Source organism: Grammomys surdaster, unplaced genomic scaffold, assembly GCF_004785775.1.
Source record: "Grammomys surdaster isolate TR1022 unplaced genomic scaffold, NIH_TR_1.0 142, whole genome shotgun sequence".
NCBI lineage: Eukaryota > Metazoa > Chordata > Mammalia > Rodentia > Muridae > Grammomys > Grammomys surdaster.
Window position 1 is genome coordinate 3,130,415 of NW_021604600.1, and position 14,935 is coordinate 3,145,349.

The following is a 14,935-nucleotide window of genomic DNA, read 5'->3' on the forward strand; positions in this document are numbered from 1 at the left end:
ACACACACACACACACACACACACACACACACACACACACACACACACACAATCATTTTAAAACCTACGCTAAAAACAAACTACCTTACACACCACAAATTTGTGTTACTAAAGAAAAAAGTTGTTTACATACCACATGAAAAAAATTTCAAGGGTTCAGTTAAAAAAGAAAGAGCAGGGCTATAGTGACGCACACCTTTGATCCCAGCACTCAGGAGGCAGGAGGCAGAGGCAGGCAGATTTCTTTGAGTTCCAGGCCAGCTTAATCTATAGAGTTCCAGGACAGCCAGGGCTGTTACAGAGCAACCTTGTCTCCAAAAAAACAAACATGAAAGACAGAAAGAAGGAAGGAAGGAAACAAACCTCATGTGGTAGTGTACTTCTATAATCCCATCCTTTAGGAGGATGAGGCTAAGAGCGTGAGTTTGGGGCCAGCATGGGCTACATAGTGAAATCCTTTCAACAAGAAGCAAAACACAGTTGTGGTATATGTACCCGCTGTGGGTTTTTGCAGGCTTTTCTTGATTGTAATTAGGCCCTGCCATAGGGTAAGGATGTGTTTTCCCCTGACTACAACTCCACAACACTTGCGGTTTTGGAAGATAGTGGGAGATAAACATAAATACTGTGGTGGTTTGAATGAGAAGACCCTGTAAGTCTTGGACAGTTGAATATTTGGTTCCCAGTTGGCGTCTATTTAGGACGAATTAGGATGGGTAGCCTTGGAGGAGGTGTGTCACGGGGGTGGGGGGGCAGGCTTCAAGGAACCAAAAGCCTCCTCCATTCCCAACATACTCTCTGCTTCCTGTTTGTGCTTCAAGATGTAAGCTCCCAGCTACTTATACAGTGCCATGCCTGCCTGCCTACTACCATTCTCCTGACAGCTAGAACTGTAAGCCCTAAATAAACTCTTCCTTCTGTAAGTTGCCTTGTCCTTGGTGTTTGATCACAGCAATAGAAAAGTAAATGAGACAAATACATATATACTATACATGTGTGTGTACTGTCTGACATATCCATGTATGTCTCTAGAAAACTACACAAGAAGCTAGTGTCTATACAAGGGCAATGTCAATCTACTAATAGGGAACTAGTTTGCCGAAAGCTGGGGAGGCTTTTAATTGAATATTTGTTTGGACCCTTTGAATTTTATACTGTGTGATTAAGTTTGCTAAAAGAAAAAAAAAATGGACTGGTGAGATGGCTCAGCAGGTAAAGGAGCTTGCCACCAATCCTAATGACCCCCTGAATTTGATTCCTGGGACAGACGTGGTGAGAAGAGAGAACTGACTGCTGCAAATTGTCCTGTGATTTCCTCAAGGAGCCATGACATGCATATACGTGTGCATAAGTACACATACACAACGGAGGAAAGGAAAGGTAAAAAATAAAACCAGTTACCTTTTCTGGGTCAATCTTATCATAGAGTTTCAAGACATACAGAACTCGGTCCTTGATTCCCTCTAATGTCAGTGGGGGTGCATCACTGTACTGACGGCACAAATGTGTGACTGTTCCAGGCACCTAGAACAAAGGCAGGAAGAGAGACTGTCACTCCATCCCAAATGTCTTTACATAAATGTACATGACTACTGGTACCTTTTAAAATTTTTACACAAACATTTTTTATTTGGGAGAGGGCTCCACATGTACCACAGCACATGATTGGAGGTCAGAGGACAAGCTGTGTCAGTTCTCCCCTTCCCCATGTGAGTCCTGGGGATTGAACTGAGGGTCATAAGGTTTGTTGGCAAGTACCTTTACCTGGTGAGCCCCTACAGGTATCTCTCAGAAAGCTTCCTGAGCTTTCCAGAACCCATGCCATCTCACTTTCCAGTGTGGTCATTACTGAATACTGGGTTATAGGGCTGGGTCAACTGGAAGCTCTAGCTTCAAAATGGTTGTTGCTTGTCCTCAGAGTCAGGACTGGTCCCTCTGCTTTGGACATCATCTTGTTCAGTAAGACTGTCACTAGCATAAAAGCATCACAGAAATGCTTAAGTTCCTCATGGCAAATTTAGCATGCCACAGCCTTTTCAATGCACTGCTACCACAGATATGAGACAAGAGAACCCACCCTAACAGCTCCGATGGCATATAGAAGGTCTAATTTGGTTGTGATTGGTAACTAGACTCTGGCTGGAACAAATGAAACCAGCCACCACCCCTAAGCCTCACAGCCCATCTATTTCTCTAGCAGGTGGGAATGCCCTATAGCCACCAGACATGAACCTTTTTGAGTGTTCTTATGATAAGATCCAACTGTTTTCTGCTGTTAGTCTGCTTTATTCTCAGTTGGGTACTGCAGCCTTGACTAGATTTCACCTACCAAGTATGGAGGAGCACTGTCTGCCTGGCAGGGGGTTTTAAGTTCTTAGTTTGCAGCTAAGCCTGTTCCATAGAAAATGAGTCTGCTACTGGGGGTTTTAATCCCAGATACTTGGGAGGGGAGGCAGAAGAAACAAGTTGAAAGCCAAGCTCAACAATTTAGTGATAACCTGTCTGAGAGTAAAGAGGGGCAGGGATAGAGTTGTAGAGCAATTTGCTTAGCATGTATGAAACTCTGGGCTCAACACTGAAGAAGGGGGAAAGGACAGCAATATGGATCAGAGGGTAAAGGTACTTGCCAAAACCAGGCTCCCTCCAGTCATCCTCTCACCTTCACACGCATGCTCATACTAAACAAATGTCAGAGAAAGAGCTGGGTTTGCTTGTTGGCACTCATGTCCCTGAGTGTGTCTATGAAAAATGAGCTGCTGGGGTGTCAAACGATGTAACCCTAACACTTGTGAGGCTGAGGTAGGAACATCCAGAGTCCAGGCAAGCCTGACGGTGTATAGCAAGGACATACGTAAAACTGAACCAATGTGCACATCTTTATTAAGATATACTTACTTTTCAGCAGACTTATTTAATCAGCAAATTAGATGAGCTGAAGAGATAGTCTAGATGATTTCTGAATAAGGCAGGGTACTTTTTGTGTCTTAATCCATTGTTTCCTGTATACTGTGTATCAGAGGCCTTTGATAAGGATATGCCACCAGTCCTACTCATTACAATGACCCAAAGAGGTCACAGGTAAGATGAAGCAGACAGGAATAGGAAAAGGAGGGAGAAATACGTTAATAGTGAGAATGACAGAAAAGTCTGAGGTAGGAGGATCTAACATATCTGTGTGCGTATTAAGAAGGAGTTGAGAAGAGATTAGAAACTATTAAGGGACTGGGGTTGAGGGCTTGTCTAGCATGAGTGAGGCCACAGGTTCAATTTCCAGACTGTAAGGAAAAGAAGATCCAAGCAGATTCAGTAAGACACAGTGGTTCAGGGATGCAGTCCTAGTACTTGAGAGGGTGAGGCAGAGTAACATATTCTCACCAACCTGAGTTCCAAGGCCAGCCTGAGATAAAGTGAGACTGTCTCAAAGACAACAAACACAGAAAACACAGGGCTGGCTGGTATGAAGTGGAATTAACATGGAAGAGAAGGAGAAATAGTGCTGAGAACAGGCCATGAGAAAAGAAAGTGGCTGGAGTGTCTACTGGTATGCACTTACCCATGTAGACCACTAGATGTCAGTAGCTATCCAGGCATCACTGTTACATTCATACAGGGCCAGGTGTACGCCCAAAGAGTGACTATGGTTATATTAAACACTTTACACACCTTTTACAAAGAAACTGACACAGAATGGTTAGGTATCCTGCCCAAGTTCCCCTGCTTTACCTCTTGGAAGAGCTAAACTGCCTCCTTCTGCCGGATGCCTACTGTAGAAAAGCACCTTCGCTGTGATCAAAACGGGTTGTCTCAGTAGTGTTCTTCCCCAGACTCGCATGTGACATAAATCATCTCTAAGCACCAAAGATGGCACTGTGTTTGGTGGCTAAGCTGGCCTCATACTGACGAGTTTCCATTAGAGTCCATCTTGCTCCCCTTTGTCCTCTGTTTATGGAAAAAGCTTTAAAGCTGTCACTTGCCCATGGCAAACCTCTGGAAATGAAGCACCTCAAACACAGCTATTTGAAATAAATCCTTGCCTCTTCAAAACTTTCCTTATTCTACTCTCTCTCATTTTCTGGAAACTTCCAAGTGCACTTACTGCACTCATCTAAGCTGGGTGATTCAGGGAAAAGGTTTCTTATTCCTTTAACAAACCTCGCTTACAGTTTGTTTTCTGATTGTGCAGAGGAGGACATCTATAGTCCAATAACAAACCTAAAATATTTTGCAAACAAACTGTGTCTCCACATCTGTGAATGAACTTAATCAAAACCATTCTGTAAGCATAAAGCAGTACCTCTACTATCTGTATAAAGCAAGCAGAGAGAACACCACCTGTTCAAAGCCTGGTCCAAGGACCCCATCTAGAAAGCCCACGAAAATACTTTATAAACCTATTGACTGATCTGTGTGTACAACTTAAGTTTGAGAAGCAGTGTTGTTAAGAACATCACATTTTAGCTTAATCTGAAATTGGTCTCTAGATCCAAGGCACAGCAAGTTTACTGCTCTTGTAACACTTTTATAATAACAACCTTTTGATATGGCCAATGGGACAATGGCCTGCCTATCTATTACACGGTCAGTGACTCTCAACACTGGATGGAGATCCTTGTTTCTTCTTGTAGCATGCAGGTGTGACTTAAACCACTACTGCAGGAAGCTCATTGAGTACGAAAAAGGGTTCTTCAACTTGGCCCAAAGTCTATCCTATAGTAGTTCCAAATCTTGCATGCACACTGGGACTTATTCCGCCATGCCAGGCAGAATAAGTCAGAAGGGGAGCGGGAAGAGGGCTAGCTAGGGTCCTCTGCTGGGCATCTAGGGTTGAAAGTGACGTCCTCACAGAGTTTAAGCCTCACACTGGTTTCATCAAATATGCAAGCTACACAGGACTTGTTTCCTATCCTTACTTCCAGAAGGCTCATAGACAAAAGGTGCCACAAGGGAAAAATTACAATAGAACTCTAGGAACCTAGAATACTCTAGAGAGGGCTATTGTAAGCAAGTGGCTTTCCTCTTGTGCACTTCCCTAGGAAGTGACCACAGTAATTGCCATCATCACAACTGACAACTAACTGCAGTAGGTGCTCTACTCGATCTCTCCACTAAACTTCAGTGCCACTCCGTAAGGATGAGAGCTGGCGTCCAATTTTGTTGTTGAGCAAGACTTGGTCGAAGTCCTGTACTCTAATCATAAGACATTCAGCTTCGCGACAGGGGTCAACCAAAAAACCCGTCAGGCAATGGGACTAGCCGCGTACCCCATCACCCCTGCAGATTCTGTGCATCTGGCTGGAGCCCCTCCCCCAACCGGACGGCCCGGGGCCCTGACCCCTGACTAGCACCGGCAAAGTCACCGCGAGTCACCTGCGCGAGCGCCAAGGCGGGCTGCAGAGTCCCAGGTCTCCTCCGGATTCCCTCAGGGCAGAGGGTGGTGCTGAGCGGCCGGGCCAAGGCCAACGTGGGAAGCCGGGGCAGCGGCGCGAAGGCCGCGGGCAGGCGGCGGACACAGGCGCAAAGGACACGAGACGCCATGGCTACGCCAACCCAGGATGCACTGCGCCGCAGCCTCCCGCCGAAGCCGCTACTAGCGCCGTACGCCTGCGACGTACAGAGCGGCGCTGGAGGGCTTCGCGGGCGCTGGCGGACCCTGGCGGCTCCCAGACGCGCTGCACCCACTCCATTTGAAGGGCATGGGCTATTGTTGGTGCAACTGCACAAATGCCATCTATCTAACCCTAAACACTGTCACTGACTCAAAAAAGAGACTGACTTGTGTCTTCTCACAGAGTTCTGAAATATATTGTTGGCTGTCAGTGGGAAAGGAAGCGCCTAGCCTCGCAGAGACTTGAAGTGCCGGGATAGGGGAATAGCCAGGGAGTCCTCACCGGCTTACAGAAGGGGAAGGGGATGGGGGAAGGATTGTGGAAGGGACTGACCTGGAGGGGGCAGTGAGCGGGATGTAAAGTGAATATGTAGAAAATAAAAAAATAACTTAAAAAAAGAAAAAAAATATAGGCAATAAGCTGTATGACTGAGCCCACAATCAGCAAAAGGGCCAGTCTCAAGCCTAAAAACTAATTCATTAAATAAGGCTTTTCCTCCTAAATAAAAAGGATAGGGAATTTGAGAAGGGGTCTATGTAGATTGTGAATCTTACAATGTCTAGCCTATGGGAGAAAGAGGCAAAAATTTCAGGGGTTCAAAATCCACTCAATGTCTTGGGCAAAATCAACCCAAGAGTAATTTTTGCCTTTTCTCTGTGTGGTGTCCCTTTCTGTAGAATGGTATATTAAAACTGCATCATTTTCAGTCGGGAAAAAAAAATGTTGGCTGATGATCACAGCGTGGTGGTGGCAAACATCTTTAATACCATCACACTGCAGACAGAAGGATCTCTGAGAGTTCAAGGACACCCTGGTCTACACTGCAAGTTCCAAGCCAGCCAGGGCTACATACTGAAACCCTATCTCAAAAAATAAAATAGGCCATGATTCTCCCATAGCATTAAGATTTTTTTTTTTTTTTTTTTTTTTTTTGGTTTCAGTTAAAACTCAGTACAAATTATGAGTGTGAGAAAGAGTTGATTTAAGATTAGTAGCCAGGTAAGTGTGACTGCCACATCCACAATTCCTAGCTCCAGAGGCCGAGGCAGGAGGATCATCAGATAGTGGTAGCCTAGACTACATAGCAAGGTCCTATCTCAAAATACATAAATAAATGAATAAATAACTCAACCATCCCCCACAACCCCCCAAACTCCGTGTGCTTATGTGAGTAAACTGAAGACTAAGAAATGTTGAAGTATAATAGTACATATTTTAAATTTCAATAATGTATGTATATAGGGAATTTGCCTGGTATGACCCAAGTTCTAGGTTCAATCTTCAGTACAGCAAAAAATAAAAACAAAACTGGACAATGTGTGTATATTACAGATTAAGTAGATTATCTACAGCTTTGCAGATAAGAATTCATTTTGACACTTTGAAATCTGAGACTGTGAACAAAATGGACAAGGGACAACTCTGGTGAAGCCCACACACCAGCTAAACACTAAGCAAGGCAGACACCCAAGGGGCAAACTCCTTCACTAACGCACTTTGAAAGTGCCCTTTCCTTTGTTTTCAGCTAAGGCTTTCTGGTGTGAGTGGAGCATGCCTAGAAGCAGTCCTGTTCATTCCCCTCAATTCATAAACACATGCCCCATGACCTAATCATATGCCTAGCATCTTCTTAAATGAATTAAACTGAGCATGCTCAGAAGTCTGTTTCGGGATAAGAGTGTGAATATATGTGGAGGAGTTAACCAAATAAAATTCCTCAATGTTTTGTTTATTGAGTATCTTCCTTTGAAAAGAACTCCTTTGCTTTCCTGACAGATTCAGGCATTACTTTTTTTTTCTCCACCATTTTATGTCTCAGCTGTACTTATTTTAGCTTTTCAGATAAGAATTCATTTTGACACTTTGAAAGGTGAGGATGACCTGCCCCCTGGGATCAAGGAACCCTCTTTAGTCTGTGCTATTGGGTAAAGCAGTGTTTCCTGATGACCAGTCACTTGGGTAAACATCCACCTCGGACTTTACTTGACTACTCTCTAATTTAGCAACTAGTGTAATAATTTTGGAATTCACTCAGCACATGGTTAATATAGCCTGACTACTAGGTAAATGTGAGATCTTTTATTAGTCTCTTGTTTAAAGATTATGAGCATTAAAAAAAATCTGTAATCAGGGAAAAACAGTTGGGAGGAGGGGTCAGAGTATTGGGAAGACTTCAGCCCACAATAACTGCCATCAACCAAAGATCCTGACCTTTCCTATAAGGAGTGGGAATGGTTATCGGGCCATGTGATGCTAAGGCAGGGGACCTTAGCTAAGGCATGGACCATCGCATGGCCTGAGTGTTTTCTTTCCACCCAACTCCTAGATTTTGTTTAAAATTATCTATCTAGTATTTGAAACCCAGATGATTTAATAACCACTTCCAACTTAAAATTTCTCTTTGTATGGCAACAGACATGTAGGGGCTTGTTTTTGTTTTTTTACTGTTATTTTGTTTGTTAGGCCCAAGGACCATTTTACTAGTTTGAGAGAGAAACACAGCAGGGGAGTTGAAAATCTAGACACCTTCTAGGAGGAAGGTGATCACAGGGAGGAAGAACGGCATGCCTTCTGAGTCAGGCAGGGAAGTCAGCTGGTACTGTAGAAAAAAGGGCGGGTCTTCAGAGAGACAGTGAGAAGATCAAGTGTCAAGGAAATCATCTTAGACCTTTGGCCAGTGCCTCACAAAGACAGAAGGAAAAGGGGAGTTTAGGCTTGAGTTGAAGCTTGGAGAAGTGGCAGGCTTAACAGTCAGACTTGAGACTATTCTGATCATTTCCTTATGGTTGCCATAGAGAACACTCTGTGGTGATTCCCCTGCAGCCTTCACAGCAAGGAGGGAAAACTGATCAGAGTGAAGAATGAAACTCTGCTCAGCCCAATTTTATTGTAACCAGTGCTGGACCAAGACTTCTAAAGTCTGGCCCAGATCATTTTACTTTAGCCATATTTAAGCACAGCACAAATGTTTTTGGGGAAAAAAAAGTATCCAGATAACAATGAACTCAGTCAGCTGGGCAATGGTGGCACACGACTTTAATCCCAGCACTTGGGAGGCAGAGGCAGGCGGATTTCTGAGTTCGAGGCCAGCCTGGTCTACAGAGTGAGTTCCAGGACAGCCAGGACTACACAGAAAAACCCTGTCTCGAAAAACAAACAAACAAACAAAAAACCAAAACCAAAACAAAACAAAAAACCCCAATGAACTCAGTCCCAAGTGCCTAACAATTTAAGACATATTTACACTGAGACTCTTTACAAAGCACATCTGGCTTCTTTCACAAGAAGGGACCACTGACTCAGAGACAGTGCCTAAGATTTAGGATCTAAGGAGCTTGACTGATGTCTGGCCCTAAGATAACATAGACGCCACTTAGGCTGTTATAAAGCACAAGTGACACCACTCGTAAGGATGTTTTATGGTGTAAAAGCGATGCTCAAGAACAAGGAAGAAAGGGTCTGGGATAAGTAATATGATGAATTATGAGAGATATAGGCAGAGTCTGTCTCATCAGGCGGCAAAGGATCACCAAGTTGTAAAACTCCATCATTCCTGGCCTTCTAGGAAGAACAGCTACACACCTCATTCCACTGAGAAGGTAAGCTGCGTGTTTAACTTTCCTGGCTTCTCCAGTGCTTCTCTGTGTGCACAAGGTCTCTTTCGCTCTCTACATGTGTTTACATTCAACCTTTTAAGTTAAACATAATAAACCTCCTTTTATATAAATGATGTAATCTTGGGAGAACTTTTTCTTACAGCAAACAGAAAATGTCATGATCTGTAAAATAAAAAAGTCCAGTATTAAGATTCCGACTATATCCTCAGCACTTGTGTTATGATTTAAGAAGATGCTATAATTAAGTTAGAAGTGATTGCCTAGAATGCTTAGTGTACTGGGTTCAATCCATTCTATAAACAAGGCATGGTTGATACACACCCAGTGTGCTGACTGGTCTTATGTCAATGTAATATACAAGCTAGAGGTATCCTAAAGGAAGGAACATTAATTGAGAAAATGCCTCTATAAAATCAGGCTGTAGGCAAGCCTGTAGGGCATCTTCTTAATTAGTTATTGATGGAGAAGGGCCTATCCCATTTTTGGTGGTTCCAACCTGGTCTGGCAATCCTGGGTTCTATAAGAGAGCAGGTTGAGCAAGTCATGGGAAGTAAGTCAGTAAGCAGCACCCCTCCATGACTTCTACATCAGCTCCTACCTTCAGGTTTCTGCCCTGTTCGACTTCCTGTCCTGACTTCCTTCTTCTTTTTTTAAAAATTATTTATTTTATGTAGATGAGTACATTGTAGCTGTCTTCAGACACACCAGAAGAGGGCATCGGATCCCATTACAGATAGTTTTGAGCCACCATGTGGTTGCTGGGAATTGAACTCAGAACCTCTGGAAGAACAGTCAGTGCTCTTAACCTCTGAGCCATCTCTCCAGCCCTTAACTTCCTTCTGTAATGATCAGCAATGTGGACATGTAAGATGAATAAACTCTTTCCTCCCCAACTTGCTTTATGGTCATGGTGTTTTGTGGCATCAATAGAAAATCTAACTAAGACACCTATAATCCTAGAATTCTGGAGGTGGAGGCAGGTGCCTGGGAGTCTGAGGTTATTCTTGGCAATACAGCTAGTTTGAAGCCAGCCTATGATATGAGAGACACTGTCTCAAAAAGAGAAAAGGAAAAAGACGAGGTGTGGTGGCACTTGCTATCCAGGCCTGGGAAACTGAGGCAGGAAGATAGTGAATCTAGGTAGCAAAACCACCTGATCTCAAAAACAAAACAAAACAAACAAAAAAGGAGGCTGCAGAGATGGCTCAGTGTCAAGAGCACTGGCTGCTAGTTCAGAGGACCCAGGTTCAATTCCCAGCATTCACACTGGCAGCTCACAACCATTCATAACTCCAGGTCTAGGTGGTCTGATGCTCTCTCTGGCCTCTGAGGGAACTAGGAACATAAGTAGTGCAGATATTTTTAAAAAGTGGGAGAATGTCTCCAAATCACGTAAAACCATGGAACCAAACCCCAGAAGACACTCTTCTGACTACAGTGCCAGAGCCAGTTCTCTAGAATTGCTTCCTGTGTGTTAAGAACGATTCACCACCGGGCGGTGGTGGCGCATACCTTTAATCCCAGCACTTGGGAGGCAGAGGCAGGCTGATTTCGAGAGTTCGAGGCTAGCCTGGTATACAGAGTGAGTTCCAGGACAGCCAGGGCTACACAGAGAAACCCTTTCTTGAAAAAAAAAAAAAGAAAAAGAAAAAAAAAAAAAGAACGATTCACCTTCAGAATTGTTCCTAATGAGGGCTAACTTCTGCAGCACCATCTCCTGTATGTCTCTCTGAGGATGCCGTGAGGATCTGCAAGTAGGGAAGATGAGTGAGAAGAGTCCTAGACAAGCCAGGCATGCTCGTGCACACCCGTCATCCCTGCACTTGGCAGGACTTGCACACTCCCCAGCAGTACACCAGGTGCCCTCCTCCCTTCCAACCTATCAGCTCTATTGTCATCCGCTTCTCTGTCATTGTCAACTCACTATCCTGTGCATGCTAAGCAAGCACTATGATGTCCTTATGCATTTTTCTACCTTTAACTGTCTGGTTCTTTCCCATGAACCCATAAACATGCTTGTTTCTCCTAATCTAAAATCAAAGCCAGAGGCTCCTTCCACTCATCTTTATATGTATTTCGGATTCAACCATTCTGCCTTGTCATGGTCAAGCTTCTTTAAGAAATAACCTACATTCTCTTTTTTAGGATTCATTTATTTAAGAAATAACTACATTTTAAAAAACAATCTATCATTTTCTGTATTTGAGTACACTGTAGCTGTCTTCAAACACACCAGCAGAGGACAGTTTGTCCTTTCCGCCTGAAATCCCTCACTTCTGCTTCATCTGTTTATCCTGCAAGAATCAGCTGTCACCCTCCACAGAGGCTACATAGTATTCATAGTGAGGTCCTATTTTTAAAAAGAAAATGAAAAAAAAAAAAGATATTGTAGTGAGTTGATATTGTAGGCATGGTGGTGCACACCTATAATCCCAGCACTTGGAGAGCATGAAGCAAGAGGATCTTAAATCTGAAGGCAGACTGGGTTATGTAGTAGGCCTCTCTTAAACAAACAGGGCCAGGGAAATAGCTCAGCACATAAAAGGTCCCTACACCCACATGGTCAAAGGAAAGAACCACTGTAAGCTGTCCTCTGACTTCCACAAATACACTGTGGCATGCATGTACAGTACATGCATACACACACACACACACAAATTTAAAAACAAAATGAGTAAATAAACAAGAAATTCAATATAATCAAAATGCATTGTATATATAAATAAATTAAAAATACTTAAAAAGTATATGGCATTGTAAGCTAACTGAAATAGTCTTATTGTGCAAATGTTATTGATTCTAGTTGTCTAAGTAACGTTTGTGTGTGTGCACTATACGCACAAACCAGTACACATGAGACCAGAGAACAGCCTTGGGTGGTATACCTCAGATATCATCTACCTTTTTCTTTTCTTTTTGAGACAGGGTCTTTCACTGACCTGTATCCTGCTAGTTGGGTTAGCCTGGCTGACCAGTGTGCCCTAGAGATCTAGCTGTCTTTGCCTTCCTAGTGCTAGGATAACAACTGTGTCACCATGCCATTTCCCATTGGTAACTGAAGTCAGGTACATGCAAGCATTTTAATGACTGAACGATCTCTCCCAGCCTTGTAAGTACTTCTTCTCTTTGAATTGATATGAACAGACTGGGGAAAAAAATAGAGCAAGCCAAGCAGAATGTATCAAAATAAATATTTATTAACATTTACTGCTTATGTACAGCTGTAATAGCAAAGGTGCAAAGAATGACTTAAAACCATTAACCTGAAAGTAAGTATAAACAAATGTTCAGTGTGTAGTATCACCATCAGAATAAAATTAAGTTTGTGGGAAACACATTCAAGTAATTACGTCATTCAGATATTGTATTCTTTGAAAAAACAAAACCAAAGTATTTGCCTCTTACAAGTAGCGATATATAAATATATTTCCATCCTTTTGTCCAGCTAGCAAATGAGAATCTGTACCTGACCATTTAACCAAAGACCAACTCTGGTCAGAGACAGGTGGGAGGAGGGCCGTGCAGTGGCCCAGAAGCAAATCCCAAATGGCAATTGTCCCAGAAGTCAGGATTGCTGCTGCGACGTGATCTTTCACATCCCCTTCCAGGAACCTGAGACAAAGAAGAGACAATTCAGATCTCACATCAAAGGCTTCAAGAAGGACTCGGATGTGGCTCTTCAGGAAAGCCACTTCACTAAACACCCATGTTCAATCCCCAGGACCCACATGATGGGGAGAAACGGGACTACTGAAAGTTAATTTCTGGCTACCACACACTTGCCATGACACATGCCTTCAACAAAATATATTAATTAATTAAATGTAAAACACTAAATTTAAAGCTTCAAGGAAAGAAAATGCTCCCAAAAATCAGCCAAAACCAAACCTCCTGCCAGCCACTGTGAAGGCCTGTACATGAAGACCTTCTCTCTCCCCTCTCCCTGCTAAGCACACTCAGTCTCACCTGCGTGACCTTGCTCTGCTAGTGTTTCTGTCTCTCTGTCTTTCTCTGTCTGCCCCTCCTCCTTCCCCCTCCATCTCTCTCTCAAATCTATGTAAGACTCTAGCCATGAATCGTACCATGCCTGGAAACTTACCACCCAGGCCTGTCACAACCATCCAAAGTTCATCTGAAGCATGGCAAACACACTCTCCCCCAAGTTCCTGAGGCTACCTCATTTTTTGGCAAGTCTTAGGAATCCCTAGAACCCACAAGAATGACACCATGCCATGGTCTACCACTGAACTATATTCCCAGTCTTTTTAAAAAAATTTTCCCCCTCAAAAACAACAAAAAAATTGACTTATTTATTGTCTATATGTTTATTTATGTGTATTTGACCTATGGAACCTGCATTTACTTCATGGCGCTACTGTGAGGATGAGAGAGAAGTACATCAAAAGGCTTGGGGGTGTGGGGGTTGAGAGGTGGTCAGCAGCTTGGGCTGCTCTTCCAGAGGAATATGGTTTGATTCCCAACACCCACACGGCAGCTCACAACCATCCCAACTCCAGTGTCAGGGAATCGTGACATCTTCAAGCCTCTAACTGGACCATGGGCTACTTTGTGGGGTCTCTCCTTCCTCACCCTTCACCAATCCTCTTCTTCCCTTTCAACCCCCTAACACTAGGTAGGAGATAGAGGAGAAAAAAGGAAAAAAAGGGGGCAATGTTATCATTAAACTACTTCCTGCTGACTAGGGGAATCGAGTACTGTGGGGCAAGTTTGATCTTCACAGTTAGGATATCTAATTTCTTCTTTTCATCTCTTCACACCTGACTACTTGACAAACTGCAACCAACAGCATCCAACCACCAACCGGCTAACCAGCCCCTTCTTTCGGGGCTCTAGCATTTCTATATCCTCTGACAAGTCTCCAGAATTCTAAACATCACACACTTGCTGAAACTATCTGCAGCTGGCAAAACCATGCCTCTGCTAGAGCAGGAGGCAAATCATTCAGCTGCTACAAAGCAGCCCCACAGCACCACACCTGGGAGTAAAATGAAAACACATTAATAGTTCTGTGGGTTTTTTTTAAAGAAACCAAAATTCCAGAATTCTCACTATACTTTTATATTGAAAAGATCTTCCTAAAGTTCATTTAAAAGCTCATCTTTAGTCTTTTTAAAAACTATATATTTATTTTTAATTCTGTGTCTGTGTGTAGGTGTGTGCATGTGACCGCTGTGTCCACAGAGGCCAGAAACATCCTTTGGAGCTGTCATGCAACTGAGCTGTCTGACACGGTCCTCTGCAGTGGCAGCCATGCACTCACTGATTACCAGTGATCCATCTCTCTATATATTCAGGTCCTAGTTTTTCCTTGAAGAAAATGTTTTTTGGGTGCTGAAGAGACGGTTCAGTAACGGTTCTTGCAGGTGCCTGAGTTCAGTCTCCAGCCCCCGTATCAGGTGGTTCACACCTGCCTGCAGCTCCAGCTCCAGGGATCCAACACCTCTGGCCTTCCCAGTCACCTGCACTCTTGTACACATACTTCTCAGACACAAATAATAATTAAAAACAATAACAAAATTTTAAGAAAATGTTTTGCTGGGCAATGGTGGCACACACCTTTAATCCCAGCACTTGGGAGGCAGAGGCAGGTGGATTTCTGAGTTCGAGGCCTGGTCTACAGAGTGAGTTCCAGGACAGCCAGAGATATACAGAGAAACTCTGTCTTGAAAAACCAAAAAAAAAAAAAAAAAA

The 14,935-nt window shown here is 43.4% G+C and overlaps 2 protein-coding genes across 4 annotated transcripts in view; both read right to left on the reverse strand.

Annotated features, from left to right (window-relative positions):
* Ndufab1 (NADH:ubiquinone oxidoreductase subunit AB1) overlaps positions 1 to 5,555 on the reverse strand; it is a 14,209-nt gene extending 8,654 nt beyond the window's left edge. For both annotated transcript variants that reach the window (XM_028764200.1, XM_028764199.1), the window contains exons 1-2: positions 5,368 to 5,555; positions 1,402 to 1,524 (exon numbers count right to left, since the gene is read on the reverse strand). In XM_028764200.1, the coding sequence (XP_028620033.1) occupies positions 1,402 to 1,524; positions 5,368 to 5,535 (291 nt within the window). In that variant the 5' untranslated portion in view covers positions 5,536 to 5,555. The remainder of the gene's footprint in view (positions 1 to 1,401; positions 1,525 to 5,367) is intronic.
* Positions 5,556 to 12,400: 6,845 nt separating this feature from the next.
* The window catches only part of Palb2 (partner and localizer of BRCA2), a 25,184-nt gene continuing 22,649 nt past the window's right edge, over positions 12,401 to 14,935 (reverse strand). For both annotated transcript variants that reach the window (XM_028764220.1, XM_028764219.1), the window contains one exon: positions 12,401 to 12,835. In XM_028764220.1, coding sequence (XP_028620053.1) covers positions 12,625 to 12,835 — 211 coding nt within the window. In that variant the 3' untranslated portion in view covers positions 12,401 to 12,624. The remainder of the gene's footprint in view (positions 12,836 to 14,935) is intronic.